Source organism: Aulonocara sp. 'chitande type north' Nkhata Bay, linkage group LG4 (assembly GCF_057382095.1).
Source record: "Aulonocara sp. 'chitande type north' Nkhata Bay isolate Kocher_YH1m ecotype deep benthic linkage group LG4, A_spYH_male_GT1.1, whole genome shotgun sequence".
Lineage (NCBI taxonomy): Eukaryota > Metazoa > Chordata > Actinopteri > Cichliformes > Cichlidae > Aulonocara > Aulonocara sp. 'chitande type north' Nkhata Bay.
In genome coordinates this window covers 25451828-25471198 of record NC_141347.1, presented here as the reverse complement: position 1 = coordinate 25471198, position 19371 = coordinate 25451828, and the positions used below count along the sequence as shown (strand labels likewise).

General features: G+C 40.9%; 1 protein-coding gene across 5 annotated transcripts in view; it reads left to right on the top strand.

Moving 5' to 3' along the window:
- The window catches only part of LOC147332711 (BAR/IMD domain-containing adapter protein 2-like), a 52092-nt gene that overhangs the window by 14388 nt on the left and 18333 nt on the right, over positions 1-19371 (top strand). For all 5 annotated transcript variants that reach the window (XR_015128835.1, XM_086289381.1, XM_086289384.1 and 2 more), the window contains exons 2-5: positions 870-945; positions 4573-4659; positions 15545-15606; positions 17437-17508. Coding sequence is in view for 4 of the 5 variants with exons in the window: in XM_086289381.1 (XP_086145507.1) it covers positions 870-945; positions 4573-4659; positions 15545-15606; positions 17437-17508 (297 nt within the window). In the remaining variant the exon portion in view is untranslated. The remainder of the gene's footprint in view (positions 1-869; positions 946-4572; positions 4660-15544; positions 15607-17436; positions 17509-19371) is intronic.

Sequence of the window (19371 nt, the reverse complement as noted above, 5' to 3'; positions counted from 1 at the left end):
TTTCCCCCTGGCTATTCCTGACTATGTGACTAGGGACCGGCTAATTGGAGGAAGCCCTGGAGAAGTGCAGGAGGAAGGAGGGGAGGAGAAGGGAGGTGGTGTTGAGAAGTGTCAAGAATCATGCATTCTCAGCATTTTACACTGCACCTTGGAGTGTATTGGGATACAGTATTTCTAGAGCAAAACAGTGTAGCTTACTGATCCAGCCAAAACAAAAGATATGACTTCTGCGACTGGTTATTATAAAAATGAGAAACCCATTAATAAAATGCTTGAATTTCACTGAACCAGTACTGCAGCACACAGTTCTTGGAAAGGCTGTTAGTACAATTAATCACACTGTAAGCTGGATGTTTTGTCAGGCATTCAAAAGGCAGCAACCCTACAAACACGGTCGAGAGCTATAGTTCAGTAACTCCTACCCCTAATAAGATAAAACTTTAAGACGTATTACATTTGAATTTGTTAAGACACCAAACCCCCTTTTGCACTATGCTGTAAACATGTTTATTTCTACTGTGAAGTTGGGCATTTTAACATGGCAGTCTATGGGGACCGACTCGCTTTCGGAGCAAGCCTCCAGTAATCATTTGAGGAACTGCAGCTTTTTGGCACGTCGTCTTTGGCTCCATATTTCAGCCCCAGAGGTTGCCTCTTGGTCTGTACACTGGTATGTGTTCTGTATATAGCTGTTTACTTTATAGAAAACTGCTTTTGTGCACCTGGAGAAGCTTTCCATATAAAGAGAATGTGAGGCAAAAAGTGGAATAGCGAATAAATAAAGCAATATGCAAGTCTTTGCTCTTGACTTACAGTCTAATGATAAGTAAATGCCCAACCTCCCATCTATTTCTTGTTTTCTTTTTCAGACCATTATGGAGCAGTTCAATCCCTGCTTACGGAACTTTGTTGCCATGGGGAAGAACTATGAGAAGGCCCTTGCCAGTAAGTCCTTTCTTTTTTTCTTTCATGCTCCTGTTTCACTGCAGATTTAGGCACTTAGCCAAGAAAACACTCTGTTTCTTTCTCTTTCTTTATCTCACACACACACACACACACACACACACACACACACACACACACACACACACACACACACACACTCTCTCTCTCCCTTGCTTTATGTATCTAGCTACATATCCTTTTTTGTGCATTTTAAAAAAACAAAACAAAAAAACCCTACAAAATTTATCCTTATGTTAAATAGGCAGACCTAATCATCTGGTGCAGAGCTTCTGGCGTTGCTTGTACATGGTTATAGAGGTGTAGTCAGAGCAACACAAAAGACCTCTAATCTAATTCAAAAGCGAGGATAGCTCACTGTCAGCAGTCAGATTTACAAAGGAAAACAAGTGTGTGTGTGGCTGTGTTGGCTATGTGCTTGTGCTTGTGCATTTGTTTGTTGGAATCCCAAACACTTACAGCCATGCCTTTTGAATTTACTTCCTGATTTGAGCTGCTTTTAGAAAATCAGGTCAGGACATTGTACAGAGTTGTCCTTTCTCACATGTAGCACACAGCAGTGTTATCTCACTGCTGGAAACTGTACTGTATTGTATTTAATTTAGGCAAGGTAAGGTAGGATGTGCAGGATGACCACTTGCTGGCTGTGAATTTGCACAACTGTTACTGTGCAGGCATTATTCCCACATCACATGGACTTTGCGGGAGGTAGCAGCTTAAAGACCAGTTCATGTTCAATCTGACTGTGTCCAGCATTTGCATTCTCACATAAATCCTTGTTGGGCGTTGTTTAGAAAAATTTGGCATTGTAGGGCATGTGTGAAAAATTAGTTTTAAAAAGACTGTCATACAATGTGTTCCTCAACCATAACAAGACCTCCCTCTGCCAGTCCAACTCATCCTACCATTAAGGATGTTCTCTTCTCTAACAAGTCTTTTTCTTTCCGTTGATGCACAATAACTAATCCTGTCTTTGGTTTAAGTAGGAAACAGACTGGTAGGCTCTCACAGAGCCATTAAAGACCCACTTTGCAGAATTGGCTAAACCCAAAGGACTAAGCAGCTCTCATTTGAGGGGGCTGGGGATGGGAGCGCACACCATATCCATATGGTGCAATCACTGAAATTATCCCACACCAGAAATGCCAAAAGCCTTCACTGATAGGCCTGCTTGGTCTGGGTATTAGAGTATTACAGGTTTTCCAACACAGCATTCAGTCAGTGAATTTCACAGTGGCTGGTAAGTGTAAAAGCAACAAATGCTGCGACTGACCGAGTCTAACTGCCAAGCCAACAGAGCCTGTAATTTTTTATACAAGTCCCCTGACAATATGATGATTTTGACACACTTACAGAAAATCTTTACTGTCTCGATCAAGATGTGTTATCCCTCCTCAGAGTGAAGGATGAGTGAAGGATCAGTAGCTCTCAAATAAACCCCTCCCCTACCATTTGCCTGCCGTGCAATCAGAGATCCAATAATCCTCTCCGTCTGTCTCTCTGAACCCCTTATCACACATTTCATTAGATAGACCCACCCGTATAGATCCAGCTTATCTAATCAGCCATTCTTCAGTTACAGAGACACTATCACACATGCTGCTGCAGCAGCATCAGCAAAAAGAAAGTGTCTGTTGCTGGGAGATCTGCAAGAGCTCTCACAACCCCCCTACCACACATGTGCAAACTCACATGAACTGACACTCACACATTCACACTTTCCACATCAAGGCAGGCAGGAGGCCTGTTTGACATAACGAAGAGGACTCAGCTATGATGCTCTGAAGGCTCTGCTCTTATTTCTCTGGTCTTTCCCATGCAGTAGAGAAAGAAGGAAGCACAGGCCATCTCCTGCCATTGACTCAGCTGTAATTGGGATTAGCATTAGCATATGTCCCTCAGCCTCGGAGCAGAGCTTCGAGGCTTCCAGCCTAGGAGACTTCCCTTATTGCAGGGCAGCTGCATCTGTCTGCTAGAAATAGCTTGCCCCTGCCAGGACATTGTTGTAAATGTGCCTCTCACCTGGGAGCTGTCTGAAAGGCAAAGGCCCATCTGTCACCTGGACTGCTGTTGAATTCACCTCAAAAAGCACTGGCCATTATTTGCTGGAGATTGTCAGACTGGTGGAGGACTGCATGGTAGTAAGGCAGAAATCACTGGAAGCTGACTCTGCCCTGTGTGACCTCTGTTAGCCTGGTCAGGTGCAGTTGAAATGATAGTGGCTGAGGCGGATATTGATTTGTGCAGCCAGGACGACTCCTTATTTAGCCGCAGAGCAAATACAAGCAGAACGACTGCACATTTGGATTAACTTCACTGATTGTTTTTGTGCATGCATGGAGCAAAAGTCAAACTTTCTGTGTGTGCACGAGTAGCCCCTTATTGGTCACGAGACCTACAGCCATGTGCATTCACTGTATGTCATGTGAGAATTTTAGAAACACTGTATGCTTTATGCCTTGCATTAGTGCTAGCGGGGAGCCTGTGGAATCATTGTCTATACAGGTGTACGAGGCTTGTCAATCAGCAGCCAACACAGTCACTGTGTCACCCTGCTGTGGGGTGTTCAAACATATTGACATAAAAGATTAAATGGAATGGAAGAAGCAAAAGTGCAGTGGCGATTATCAGCATGTGGTTTACAGCATGACATTACTTTCCTTTGTGAAACAAGGAGCTATTGATTTCTCTTTTTTTCGTATGTATGTGACCTATTGGCCGTGGATCAAAAAGAGGCCTGAGATAAATATTCCCCTGTGCATTTTATATACATTTATTTATATTTATATATAATAAATGCTTAGCTTTTCTTTACTGTATGATATAGAACAGCGGTCCCCAACCTTTTTTGCGCCATGGACCGGTTTATGCCTGACAATATTTTCACGGACCGGCCTTTAAGGTGTCGTGGATAAATACAACAAAATAAAACTAGTACCGGTACCGAAAAAAAGATTTGTTCATAACACACGTGAAAAGACCCAGGAAAACCGATTTAACGATAAAAACGATAACAAAATAACGCTGAAAACCAATTTAAAAACCCTGAAAACCATACATTTCACACCTGAGCCTCAACTCTCGCGGCCCGGTACCAAACGACTCACGGACCGATACTAGTCCGAGGCCCGGGGGTTGGGGACCGCTGATATATAGGGGAGAAAATAAAGCACACTTGCAAACTTGTTTTAAAAAAGGCTTCTGCAGGGTATGGCACAAAAAATTGACATGGAAAAGCTGTTAAAACATGGACAAAGGAAGTGTTTCCAGGTGTTACAAAATATTGAGTGAGTGGTTTCATAGCAAAATGAATTTATCTGAAGTGACCCAAAAAATGCTCACATACTTTATTCTGACTCAAAGGTGCAACATTTATTATTTTTCATATGAAACTAGAAACAGAACATAAAAGGAAAAAAAGGAGATTTATTGTTTGAAATACTTCTAAGAGAAACTAGAGATCACTGTATAGAAAGCTGTCACCTGTATTTACACAAAGCTAAACTGTGCATTGTGAGGTTTTTTTCAGAATGGAAAGTGGACTGTTCTGTAACCTTTAAACTAATAACCCCTTTATTTCTTTTTGTACTCACTCCTATTTTCTTCTAGATGTGACATTTGCTGCCAAAGGCTACTTTGATGCTCTGGTCAGAATGGGTGAATTGGCCAGTGAGAGTCAAGGATCCAAAGACTTGGGTAAGTGATGTATATATGATGACCCTACCTTCTTTCTTTCCATCTTATTGGAGGGTTATATTTTTTCCTTCCTTTTTTCTGGTTACATTGGCCTTATAGAGAAGCCGCATTATCTTTCTGTGTATAAAATAATGTGACAGTTGAGTAGCATTTAAGAAGAAAACATGTGGGTTGATAGAGAAGGTGCTTTTTAATTAGTCTTTTTAATCTAGTCATTTCACTCATGGAGGAAATGACTTCTTCACTACACGGGCTTCCTTTTCATAGGGAAATGTTCTAGGAAGGAAAAACAAAACAATGATGAGTGCAGTATCATCAGCAGCACAGTGAGGCTCGGGCTGAACATTGTCATTTTCAACAGCATACATAGTTAGATGCTTTCAACCAAGCTGAAAAGTATAAAGTCTTTTTAGATTTTTGGTAGGAGAGTGCCAGTTTGATACATTTCCTGCATGGCATGCTTTCATTTTGTGGAAAAATGTATGCGTATACTGGACGTGTTGCTCTTTAGATTAAGTGCTTATGTCATGTCAATTAGTTGTCTGGATGTGAGCATTCTGGTTGCAAACATAGAGGTCAATTGGAAAAGCAACACCTGGTGCTCTCGTAGTGAGTAGTTTCCTAGGTGATCAGTGATTTTCTGTGTGCGTCTGTGCGTGTGTTTGCTGTCCCCAGCCCAGGGGAAATCAGCTCATGTTTGAAGAGATTCCCTTTTGCACTGATTGTGCACTCGGCTGCTTGATCTGCGCAGAAGTAGCTGTTGATTTGATGGGGCCTTTGTTGCTGTGGAGCTGAGATACAGTTTGGGTTTCCTCCAGCCCAGCCAACAGGGACTGACATAAAAGTGCTTTCAGGATGTTTTATTCAGCAAGCGATCCTCTCGCTCTCTCTATCTCTATATCTCACAGCGTTTGTGTGGATTTCTATTGATTCCAAAGTTCACAGCAGTACTTCCATGCTGAACCCGGCCTTGCTTACAGTAGCTGGCTCTTTGTGACCAGACAACCTCGGTTGAAGTTGTCACAAAGACAGAAGAATATATATGTAGTCTAACTGACAGCTGGTCTAATCTCCTCTTGCACCACCAACCACTTGGACTGTAACAGCACTGAATTCTACCTTATTCTTAAAAATACACATTATTGAATGTGCTTGAAGTTTCTGTGTGTGCTGGGATTTGATTTAAATCCTATTCATAACGGAAATAAAGCTGCCAAATTTGGAAATTGTACATAGACCATTGTGTGTAGGATATTTCCGTGTGTATGAGACAACTGAAAACCTATGCCTCAAGGAGGATTTGGAAAAGAACTTGATATTTAAACGACTAAACCTTTCTGTCTTAATATCTGCCCATTCTTGTCTGCCCATCTAGACACAGCAAAGACTGAGATTCTCACTCATTAAGTTTGGAAAAAAAAAAAAAAGAAAAAGATTGTGATGTAATTAAATATAATGCATCCTGTTGTTTGTTGTCTGTTTCTTATATCATGTGTGCGTTACACCCAGCGGTTCTCTACGTGCTTCTGTGTTTTCCACAGGAAGAATTAGTGTTTTGTTTTCCAACCGGTTGCTTGCAACATTTTAGAGTCCCCACCCTGAGGTCACGTCCAATATAATGACCTGAAGTTCAACTGTATGTACAGGGTTAGGCCCCAGAGCCGTGGGTTTCCTGTTTGGCTGGTGGTAGAACACTAAAATATCCACAGACCGGGAGCATCTCAATTACCCATATAAACCACAGCCTCTGTGTGCTAAAATTGAGAGCACACAAAATTTCTGCTTCCAGTATGGAAGTATAGAAGCAGACAAAAGTGTAAAATCAGGCTTGTAAGAAATGCAGTTGATGTGAGTGCTTTAATGGATTCTACCTTAGCAAGCTAGAATCTATTAAAACGGATTGATTTGTTCTGTGGACTAGCTGTGTTTGAGCTGACTGGCTCAATGTCCTTTAAAGGTAATCTGCATCTTTTTCCCCCCGTTTTCTTTTTGTTTGCGCATGTTCACACATGCACGTATGAGTTTGAGCTCTTGTTGCACCTCTTTAAAGCCTGTTAAAAGCTCAGTTAGAGATGGGCGCAAACGGTCCCGCCTACACACCTAAGAGTCTGCAGATGCTAACCATCTCCTTCCTCTCTCCTGGCTTTTTATTTTTTCCTGTCATCTTTGACCCCCTCACACACACTTGCACAGTGAGGGATGAAATTACTTTGTGAAAATGATTGCCTCTGTTGCCTGTTTTCATTATCAAATCAACACACAGTGTAGCCTAGCTTGATTCTTTACAACACCTTGACAACAAAGCGTGTTCCCACAGGAATCCACCCTGGTGTGCGCTGTACTCCATGTGCATTCATGCCTTTTATACTTTACATCGTTTTGTGTGTTTGTACATAAACCATGTGCCATTTCTATGTGTTTATATAGTATGAGAGCTCTTTTAATCCACTTGTGTAGATCTCTGCCTAGAGTCTCTCTCTCACCAGCCCCACTACTCCCACATACTCCCTCCCACATATCCTCCTCTGGTTGGGCTAATCATCGCCTGTCACTTTGCCACCCACACACATGCATGAACATGCACACTAACACACACACACACACCTGCTCTCCCTCCCTCATTTCTTTTTCTTTTCTTTCGTTCGCTGTGTCTGCCATCCTACTCTTACTTTATCTCTCTCTCTTCATGTAGGTCTGGAGGGAGTGAGCAATTATAACCTCAGTGAGGCTTGTGGGGCTCTCCAACCCTTTTAGGGAAATGTGGTGTTTGTGGGGCTGGAGGTATTTACAACAGTACCAACCAACCAGCCCTTCTTCATTGTGTTTATATCCATTTGAAGCTAGAGGCATGTTATTTACGACTACGCCTGTAGCTAAGGCAGTTTACAGGTTTAAACTCCTCCGGAAATTTCAAGCATTTTGATTCGTCACTGTAACAAGCCCTCTTTTAAATTTCTCAAGGCTGGTTGGTTAGATTTCTGCCAGTCAGTTAAGTTTCCCTATTTTTCCAGAAAAAGTCTTGCTTCAAAGTCTGGTGTGTTGGCTATTCTTGCTCTACTCAGTTGATTTCAGAGTTCAAATGAATATGACCTAAATAGAATTAAGAGTCTACACATAACTTTGCATGTCTGAAATATTGCCTGAATCATGGTAGATTGAATCGGTTGTCTTGTCTGCATTTTCTTGCTGCATAACATGGGCTATGTGTATTGCAAATAGACTAGTGCTTTTCTACTCGAGCGCTCAAAGCACATTGCACAACAACCCATTCACCAGTTCACACACACATTCGAACATGCACTTTTCTCTATGCCTAAGTGCTTTACGTCTAGCATTTACATGCATTCTTACTCTGCTGAACGCATCAGGAGCAACTCAGGTTCAGTATCTTGGCCTTTGACACACAGACGAGAGCAGTCAGAGACTTAGCCATCAACCTTCTGATTAGTAGATGACCTGCTCTATCTCCTGATGCACAATTGAAAACACTGATTTATTGCGGCTGTCCATGCCAGTAGCTTTCAAGATGTATACTTGGTGGTTTCCCTCTAACCAGTGAAAGTCAGCACATTAGTTTGTGCACTTGAGTATCATGGATCTGCATGACTGACTTTTCACTGAAGGTATGCTGGAATGTTTTGGCCTCTTTAAGACTCAGTATGGTCAGTCTGTTCTTCTTTAAAACTTGCCTGTGCTTGGCTGGGTGTGTTCCATTATGCTGTCCTAAATGTCAGCATTTCAGTGAGAGCTTTTTCTAAAAACCTGTGCAAGCACAGAAATTTCGTAGATATCATATTGTTTTTATATTTGCTGTGACTTTCATTTACCCTGTCTCTGGCTAACAATAAAACAAACTCCCCTTTGGCCATTTGATTTATTCTTCTGTTTTCAACAACCCGGGCAAGAATGTGAAATGCATACACTTTAGACTCCCCAGCCAGAGGAAATCAAATATATTTCATCCCCTCTTATCAGCTTCTCTAGCCTTGCTAATAGCTAAATTTTAATAACATCTTGCATGATTCAGCACAAAGACATGTCTTTCGGGAAATAACATGCATTAGGAAAAAAAAAGGGAGGCAAATATTAAAAGCACACACTCGCACACAAAAACTCATATTCCTCCCAGTAATTATTGTAGAAAAAAGTGGTACACTCTGGGAAAATGAGGCTGCAAACTGATGTAGCATAACTGTCTTTTTTAGGTTAATGGACCTGGGACACAGGCATTAAATATCTGCCTGTAATTGTATGCTGTCTAAAAGACTACAGTAAATGACATGGTTGTTGCTGAGAGTAAATACTGGGACATGAGGAGTTAACTTTGACATGCTGTATTTGAATACACATACTTTATACATGCATGTCTCTTTAACGGTCTGTCTGTCTCGCTTGCTCTCTCTGTCTGTCTTTAGTGTGGCCTACCTCTCTCCTCCTCCAGCACCTGTCCCTGTTTAAATGAGAGCAGAGGAGCTCTTTTCTTAGCTCTGTGCCACCATCCCAGGGGTCTCTGCCTTATCCTGCTCTATTTCTGAGATACGCATTGCATGCTGGGAAGCTAGTGGCCCCTACAGTCTCCATCTACACACATTCACAATGCCCTTCATTTGTTCATGGCAGGAAACAGCATAGTACTGGACAATTTTACTCAAGGCTCAGTGTAAAGGTTACTGTTAAAGTAATCCTACGCAAAATCGAGGTTGTGTAGATCTGTCACTTTAATAAAAGGTCACTAAGGTAGACAATGCAGAGATGTATAATCAATATAAACTACACAGCAGCTGTCCACAAAAATGCATATTAGCACATATACTCACACGTATACACACTATGTTGCTAGGCAACTTGGTGGTTCTTGATAGTCTCATCTGAACGATTAGTTACAGCAATCAATATGTTTGTTGTGCTCAAATGTAGGCTCAGCCATCTGCAAATCTACCTATTTATTCTACCAAATACAGATAGTCCATGGAAAGTGTACCTTAGTGCCCTCTTAAAGAGATGGTGCACACTTTGTTGAGGGTAGATATTCCTAAGTGAGTAAAGAGGTAAAAGCTGATAGAGCCACCTTGAGCCTTTTAATATTCAGCATATCATATAGCTTAGCCCAATTGGATGCTAAGATGAAGTAATTCTAATCTTAAACGTCACCAGCATAGTGACCTAATGCTGTTGGGTTGTTGTGCTTTCCAATATTCGCAAGCTGCTAACCCTGATCTCTGCTGGAAGTGGGAAACATACAGGTGCTGTATACATTTTTTAAAAATGTATCTTTTACAGAAACAGCTCTGCCTTCAACTGGCCAGGAGCAGCTTCTTCTCTGCTGCAGAGTGCTCCACTGCCAAAATGACTGCTACAGCACATTTAAATTCTGCTGGTTAGACTGCCACCAATGAAAACCAGCAGTTAGTGCCATGCCAGTGTGAAAGTGTGATCAAACCAGTATGTCCACATCCAACATCTATTTATGCAAATCAGATTTTTATGTCATCATTTAAAACCTTGTCTACTATTTCTATGCCATGATCCAAAAGAGTGTGTGTATTTGTAGGTCTGGGCTTGTACATGGGAAATAATCCACTAGCAGCAACTCTTAGGGTGTAGCCTATACAAAACAGATCAATGCACTTTAGAAGCCCCAGTGAGTCTGCTGTTGTTTCCTCTCAGTGGTGCATTAGTGTACTCTGTTGTGTTTAGATGCCCTGGTTTACATAGAGCTTTCTTTCAGGGTCAAGTAGCGCGCACACACACACACACACACTCATGGATAAAGAGCTTAGTTAGATTTTCAAAGCAACCACTCTTTTTTTTCTTTTTCTTATTTCAACATGACTGTGCTCTTTTTTTTGTTTTGTTTTTCTTATAGCCTTATAGCATTTGATAAAACTATGCTGTATTAGGGATTCAAATGTAATGTGAGATAAAGGCTATTGCTCTTTTATTTTGAATGCTCTTTTTGTTTTGTTACATTGTTGTGTGACATGACAGCTGTGTTCTTCAGGGATTTTCCAGGTCTCTTCACTTTTCCCTGTCCTACCTCCTGGTGTCTCTTTGCCTAACTTACCCTAGATTGTGTTGAACTTTTTTTTTTTTCACTCTGAAGTTGATACTTTTGATTCTTAGACGTCTTTGTGTCAGGAGAGTGAGACAAAAGAATTCCACATCACAAACAGAGTACTGTGTATTTCTTTATATTTTGGTTTCAATGAGTCAGACTTTCTTGTAACTTTTGGAGTGTTCTTAAGCAATACTGTAGTTCTCCATGCTTTCTGAAAGTCTCAAAGTTTTTCTGTGGATTTTAGCTGCTTTTTTAACTCACTTTCAGTCCAATCCTCTGATCATTTTTGGAGGAAGGTTTCATTTGTTAAGCCACTTAACTTTGACCTATAAGTCATTCAAGCTTAAAAAGCTCCAACTGGACAAGTGGAGGACAAAAGAAGTGTGAGGTCTAAAAAGATATCTACGGCAGATAAACAGTATTCGATGTTGCTATTGCACAAGGGGGGTTGTGCAGCAGCAATCAAAGTATCAGTCATGGTGCCAGACTTTGTTCAGCTTTATGCAGGTTTCCACTAGTTTACTAAAGTACATGCAGCTCTTATACTCCCAGAGGAGACCCCGCAAAACACATATAACAGTTTAGATGTATGGGGAGAATGACAGACAGGAAATGGTCTCCTGCAGTGATCCTTTAGCATATGGGTGACTTTTCAACCCAGTGAACTATATCGGCACCCCACACAAGTTTATGTTGTCATAAATGTATTGAGTCATGCATGTAAACCCCTAGCTTTACATACATGACTTAGTGAGATCATAGTCCACTACTTAAAATAATTTTAGTGTTAGTTGTTTTTCTTAAAAGAAAAATCATTATTATTCAAAAGATGCAAAATTTTCAGTCTCTACTGCCCCTGCGGTAGCATTAAATATTCAAAAAAGGCCATTGTGAAACTGAAAATATGCATATTTTTGGTTTTAAATTATTAGGTCAGCAGTCAAAAAAAATAAAGGTTTTGGTTTAATGATGCCTGATCATTTGAATGTGCTGTCTACCTCTACCTCAGAATTAAAGTCAAGATTATGATATACATTTTTAAACTTTGCCTCACTTCCCTTCAGCCATTACATATTTCCCTGTTAAGCCTTTATTATGGCCTACATGCATGACACCATTGCTGGGCAAACTTATATCAGGCTAGTAGGTTGAACAGCTGTGACTGCTAAGCTTCTAATTTAAGCCAGATGTCAAACATGCATCAGTATTTTTTTCTCCTCCTGTGAGAGGCTACATGAATGAGCAACATGTACACGGGTGTGTGTCTGCGTCTTTACGAGAGAAGGAGATGGATGAACTTTAAATACAAGCTGGCCTCAGAAGCTGTGCTTCCACAGTGTACTACACATGTGCAGCATACACCCTGGGCCATCCAGAGTCTCAGCTATTATCTGTGTCTCACACATTATACTGCTGTCCCATTATACTTGCCTACTTACAGTGTAGTTGTTTCCCTTGTGGCTTGGCTTGCCAGGTAGGCTAGCGTTTACATCCCTGCTTAGTCACAGAAACTGTGCGCACACACACACACACACACACACACACACACACACACACACACACACACACACACACACACACACACACACACACACACACACACACACACACACACACACACACACACACATTGTACTTTACTCAGACTCCCCAGGCAAGCCGCACACCACTCTCCTCCCCGGGAGATTTTATATGCGGATGCAATGATGGTTGATTGTAAGGATGGAGATCTTTCAGCTGTGTTTTGTAACACAACATTTTGCCAGCATTGCTCCTCATCTTGTAGCTTCTTCCATGGCAACGACCCTCGCATTATCCTGCTTCCATGACAACCCTTAGTGAATCTGGTTTGACCTTCACCAGTGATTCAGTGTCTCTCCATCCACCTCCATTCTCTCCATCTCTGTCTCTCGTGTTGCAAACTTCCAGTTTTTATATATATATATATATATTTTCTTCACCATAGCCCACATTCTGTTATTCACTTTTTTTTTCTCTATCTCCACCTGTGTGGGTGTATCATGGCTGCTGTTACACAAGCAGTCAATACATCTACACAAGCTGATGTCATACTTCAGGGGACAGTCTGTTCATATGCATGCACTGGAGTCTTGCAGGCATGCTTCCTTCTCTGACTCAGTGGTTTAAGCTAGCAGGCGTGTGGCTGCTTGTTGCAGAGCTGCAGGTGCAGATAAACCAGATCACCTCACAACAAAGAAACTATTGTTTTTGTCAGCCAGGGACACAGGCGAGGTTCAAGTGCGCTGGGAAATATTGATACTAGAATGACAAGTCCATGAAAGTTTATTTACCGGTGTTTTTCTGCATATCCCATACGTAGGTGTGTATCTGTATCTGAGTTTATGGTGAGCAACCTGTCATGTCAGTCCTTGATAGTATGCGGATATCCTTATCAGGCTGGTTGCTCTAAACACCAAGTGTCACTAGCTGTCGTGCATGACACATGCTTTCCGTAGAAACCAATAGCGTTGCAAAACACATTCCGATTTTTCTCATTTTTGCTTCTTTATTAATTTTAGATGTAATGCTCTGATGTTAACTGCTATTGAAAGATGCCCACGTTGCTGTTGCTGTTTTTATGTGATGTTGAAGTTGCCATGGTAGCAATTTGTATCCCCAAAATGTGTTTTCTTTCTCTCTCTCGCTTGTAAAATATGCTTTGACGTTGTACGTACTGCAGTAATGAAACTACAGATGACAGGATGATATCTTTTTGAAAATGTGTTTTTGTGCCTTTTCTGGCATCTTCCAAATACCCTGTTTTGCCTGTTTACTGCCACTGTACATGATGTGCGAGTGTACTTTTGTCAGCAGCAGGGTGATGGATACTCATTAGTTAATTGATCTAGCTAGTTGAAGCCACCAACAGAATGACAGTTTCTAAGCCTGAAGGGCTGTGATCAGGGATGAGTATCTGTAAGCTGCTTAGCAGGCCTGCTGGGAACTGACAGGATGCTTTGGCCTCCTTCTCAACCCCTGTGAGGCGCAAGATCAGCAGGCAGGTTGCAACATGAGCAAAAGGCGTTGCTGTCTAGGGCATTCGGTGATGAGCTCGTCAGGCGTTGTAGTGTCATTGATTGCAGTAAATTTAGCAAGTGATGAAGGAGGAAAAAAAATCTTGATAAGATGTCAGTTTTTTTGCTGCGCACACAGGTTTTCTGGTGATAAGCAGGTCAGCAAAATTGTAAAAGTGGAATTTTAATTCTGTCACTTTACTGTACTATAAGTCAGAATTGCTGGCAAATGCAGTAATAAATATCCTAATAAACTACAGTATGCAGTGTTTTGTGCAATTTAATATGCATCTATATGCTGCCTCTAGATGCTGGATGGGGTTAAAAGTAGCTGTGCTAGAAAAGCGTTTCATTCACTGCACGTTATGCTACTGTTAACAATTTTCTTGCAGAATGCTGAGTGCATATTGCAGTTTCCTTCCCCCCACGGTGTAAACACCAAGCTCAAGTTTCACAGCTCTGTATAAACTTTGGATTTGTGTTTTTCTTTGAACTGTCAAAGTCAGCTCTGTCGTGGTCACTTCAGTGTCACCGGTTTGCACCGCGCTTGCTGTTTGTTGCGAAGGAGACCACTCCAAAGCCCTTTGGTGCAGAATAAAAGTTTGTTCTGAAACCACTTCAGCTCGAGTAGCGAGTTTTACTTATGGAGCATTTTGAGGTGGGTTGAGATGTGCTCTCCTAGGTCAGTTTTCAAAAAGAGGCTGCAACAGGAGAGGAAATAAAGTGCTTTGTCCTTATTTGATGCTTTTATAAAATGGTCGCAACATTAATGTCTGCGGAGACAGAGTAATAGAGAATTGTTTTTTTACCCAGACTTTCATCTTTAACTTTTTTCCAGTCATGCTTTTAATTTCTTGGAACCTTTAATTGAAGGTTTCAATACGTAATGCTATGACAAAACTTTTGTTTATTTTATAGATGAAACCAAAACTAAACTCATATCTCAGTGCTGTAGCCACTTACTGAAGTTCTCAATCTCTTGTCATTAAATATAGAGCATGTAGCATGTCTGATAGATCTAAAGGGGCTTTGGAAAATATGTGTCTCATATTTCTGTACATGTATATCTCACACTGTCTTTACACCAGGCCTGTCTCTGTATGTTTGTATGTGTGTCCTTTGCTCAATGTTGCTCTTTGTATTCCTTTTCTTGACAATGCACTGCACAGTCAGAAGAGGCAGTCTGTAGGTATATAAACATTAAAACCTCAGTAGCTGCATGACCCTACCTTATCTCTACGTTTTGGCTGTTTAACTTGTTTATTCTGTGGAGAGTTTAACCTTTCTTTTAGGTGTTTCTTTTTTTGTTGTTGTTGCACTATAAATTACACTGCCTAGTAATCAAAGAAAGAAAGGCACTATGTTTGATCTCCACAAGACATCAGTATTTTTACCCTTGAACAACTAGATTTAATTTGAGCCTTTTGCTTCCCCCAGATTTTGTTTTTCACTTCATTCTCTTTTCATTTTTCCCCATCACTTGATGTTGCTTCCCTGCCTCGGTTTTCTGCTATCTTGGGCCAAAAAACAAACTTTCATAACATTCTTCATCGTCCCAGTTGCAAGTCACTTGTCCTGTATGTTTGTGCGTCTTGTATTGCTACTGCATGGGCGTTGCAAGACGGGGTCTCTCTGTTTCTTCTCTGTTGCATTCCTCGTTTAATCTCTTTCTTGTTTCAAAGTTTTTTTTGTTTTGTTTTTCTTGTGGTTCCCCGTTCTCTCTGTTTTCTGCTCATGTTGTGGAGCACTGTTCATGTGTTTCTTCTCTGTCTCCCTGTTTCTCTCTGTGTAGGGGATGTGCTGTTCCAGATGGCAGAGGTCCACAGACAGATCCAAGTGCAGCTAGAGGAGATGGTTTGTATTCTGAGCTCAAAAGGTTTCTAACTGTGCAGCTCAACACTACATGGATACAATTTAAATCTTTTAACGGTAGATCAGTATTAGTTTGGTGGTGTGGCTCTGCTCCCAAAACAATTTGCCCAGTAATGACACAAATTTTGCCCGGAGCTATTGACAGTATGGGATAAGTGATGTTAAATGAACATAAACTGGTATTGAATGAATAGGCCTGCTGAGGCTATATCATCCACATTGCTAACACAGGAGGTGGTTGGGAAAGTCGAGTGAGTTAATTGCGCAGTATGGCGCTCTGGGCAATTTTCTTCTTTGCTGCATTATCCAGAAGTTACTGCTGTGCATCTAATACAGAAAAATAATAGAAAAATGTCATTGCCCTCATTGCTGCCTCATTTATTTTGGATGTATGCTATATCGCCAAAAGTTTTCACTCACGCATTTAAATAAATTCAGGTGTTCCAATCACTTTCATGGCCACGGTGGTGTAAAATTAAGGCATACAGACATGGGTCACTCTCAGGAGCTCAGTAAATTCCAGCATGGTATCGTGATAGGACAACGAGTCCAGTTGAGTAATTTCCTTCCAATAAATATTCCACAATCAAGTGTTAGTAGTTTTATAACAAAGGAGAAGCGATTGAAAACAACAGCAACTCAGCCACAAAGTCGTAGACCGAGGGTGAATTTTCCATGGCCGAGCAGCTGCATCCAAGCCTTACATCACCAAATGCAATGAGGTGGGATTATGGAGTGGGGGGTTGCTGTTTTTCGGAGTTGGGCACAGCCCCTTAGTATCAGTGGAGGAAACGCTTAATGCTTCAACATACCAAGAAATTTTAGACAATTATACGTTTCCAACTTGTTGGGAACAGTTTGGGGACAGTCCCTTCATGTTCCAACATGAATGTGCACCATTGTACTAAGCAAAGTCTATAAAGACATGGATGAGCTAGTTTGGTGTGAGCCCTGACCTCAACACGATCAGAGTTGAGACTGCGACCCAGGCCTTCTTGTCTAACATCGGTATCTGACTTTGCTTCTGAAAGAATGGTCATAAATTCCCATCAACACATTTCTAAACCTTGTGGAAAGCCTTCCCAGAAGAGTTAAAGGTGCTAGAGCTGCAAAAGGTTGACCAACGTCATATTAAACCTTATGGATTAAGAAGGTCTCTCAAGTTCATACGTGTGTGAAGACAGACGAGCAAATACTTTTGGCATTATAGTGTATATGTGCGACTATCTGTGGGGTACCATCTTGAATTTGATTTAAGAGAGGAGCACCTGGGTTTAGTCTACCACTAATACACGGCATTATGCATGATAAAATCCAAAATTTGTTGCAGTTTTAGACTTAAGACTTGTTAAACTCTTTGCCCACATTCTCATTCAAAGTAGTAAATCCCTCCACATCTTCACTTTTCAAGCATTCTCCCAGAGGCTCTTGTTATAGCCAAACATTTTTCCTGTCTAAGATTAGATTCTTTTTTTCCCTTTCCATTCATTATATAACATTTTCAGTCTTTTGCTGCTTCTGTCCTTTTTCTTTTGTTTTGAGTGCTACATGAATTTTTAAAGGTTTAAATGATTTGATAGCCATTGCCTTTTGGTTTATGAATATTTCATATAGCATTCCAAATTTTTTGGAAACATTGTTGTGGTTTAGACAAATACATATATGGGATATTAGCAGAGCTTTACCTAAATTCCCATTTTTTGAACATTAAGTTAAATTGACATCACAGGACAATATTGTTTCTGTATGTTATCTCACTTACCACACAAGAACTGACATGTTAACTTAAATCTTTTGCGTTTTTTTCTCCAGCTGAAATCCTTCCACAATGAGCTCCTGTCCGAGCTCGAGAAGAAGGTGGACCTGGATGCTCGTTATTTGACTGTGAGTATTTGTACGTTGTGCTTCCAAATCCAGAGGAGAGCGCCACTTCATAAGTGCACTCCATATGTGAGCTTATTTTAACAGTTCATGTAATGTGGCATCGAATTAGTTACGGCTTGATTTGACCTTAAATGATTACAGAGATGGAGGTAAAGCTCTGTGTGTGTGTGTGTGTGTGTGTGTGTGTGTGTGTGCGCGCATGTGTGTTCTCAACTATTTCAAAGTCTGAGACAATTAAAGGGTCTGTCTGGGAAAGGAGATGTTTTGAAATAACATAATAACATTCAAGTCTACTCACCCCGTCAAGGGTAGACTGATTATAATAAACCCCTCCTGGAGTGTGTTGTGTGTAAGCGCTGTGAAGCTGGTCTACATGTGATATCTTTAGAATGAGTGGGTTGCAGCCTGAGTGTAGAGCAGTACTGCTGTGCCTTGTTTTGGGGGATGGGACGCTACCATTATTGTACGGTTTTGTTGGAAGGACCACGTTATGAGCTGCTTCAGCACCCAGCTACTCACTCACACACACTCTTTATATAACATTGCTTTTTAATTGGGAGGGTGGGTGTCATTTAACAGGGAGACCTATCAGTAAACTCAGATGGTGTTATATTGAGTTAATATTAAAGCCGTGAGATGTGTTAGAAACCATCTTGAATTGCTGACTCTCTTATACATCTAATATAAATTTCTCATTCTTCTGCAGTTTCAGACATTTATTTCTGGGAATTTCCCCGAGCCTTTAACAACCATCATTTAATATGGATGCCTTTCTGATCTGCTGCAGTGACAATAGTGATCACTTTACCTCAGACTTTTTGAAATAATCATCTGAAACTTTGACTGAGTTCAGAAAGACTGGCGTGTTTCCTCTGGGGGATTTTTCTCTCTTTTCTTCTATTTTGCTTGTGCTCCATGAAATCCACATCAGAGTTTGGACTGAATAACACTGAATTCCAAAAAGCAAATAGAAGCAAAGAGAAGCATCTCAGTCAAATCAGCCTTCAAAACAAGGGTCAAATTCTCAACGCATACCAAAGTTCACCATCTGACCCCTCTGTTTCTAATCTGCTTTAAGCACACAAACCAGTTATCTGTCTGGAATAATACCCAATGATGGAGAGTTGTGTAGTAAACGCATGAAAGTGTACTGGCTTTAGCTTTAATTAGGGGGTGAATTTCAGCTCAACAAAGAGGATGCTTGGGATATTACTTTATATACCCTGCAGGGCAAACTTACTCAATAGTCAATTGTTCTGTTTCTACTCACTGCTATGATTTATGTGCTAAAGTGTGTTCACAATAGAGCCACAGCTCCCAGGACTTAAATTAAATGTCAATAGCAGAACAGCAAATGCTGTGTGCACTGCTTTTCTGGAAGGACTGAGGTAATGAAAGGATGGGTTATTCATATTCGTTGTTATTGTGTTACAAACTGGATAACCGGTGCACAGACGTATTTTGGTAATTTTTCTTTTGTGAAAACATATTAAACAGAGGGACTTCTTATGTTAAACTATTTAGTAGTGGCCAAAAAAATCCCAGCCATTTTTTTTTAAGTGTGGTGTTGGGGAGGTCTGTGCTGTTTACAGGATTTCAGTCAAGCTCAATCCTATAGAAGTAAGCCACCCTTTTCTCAGCTATGAAATTGAAAAACCGCATGTGTCATACTGCTAGATTCCTGGTGACAACAGCGGCTTCTTTTCTGTGCCTTTTCAGAATACCTAGAATATGCTACCTGCATCTTCAGTGACTTACAGTATGCAAATGTGGGTGTTGAACCCTCATGCATGAGCTCTCCAATTTTGCTGTGTACTGAAACCACATGAGCTTTGTCACACTAGGCACTGTTTCTATAGCAAC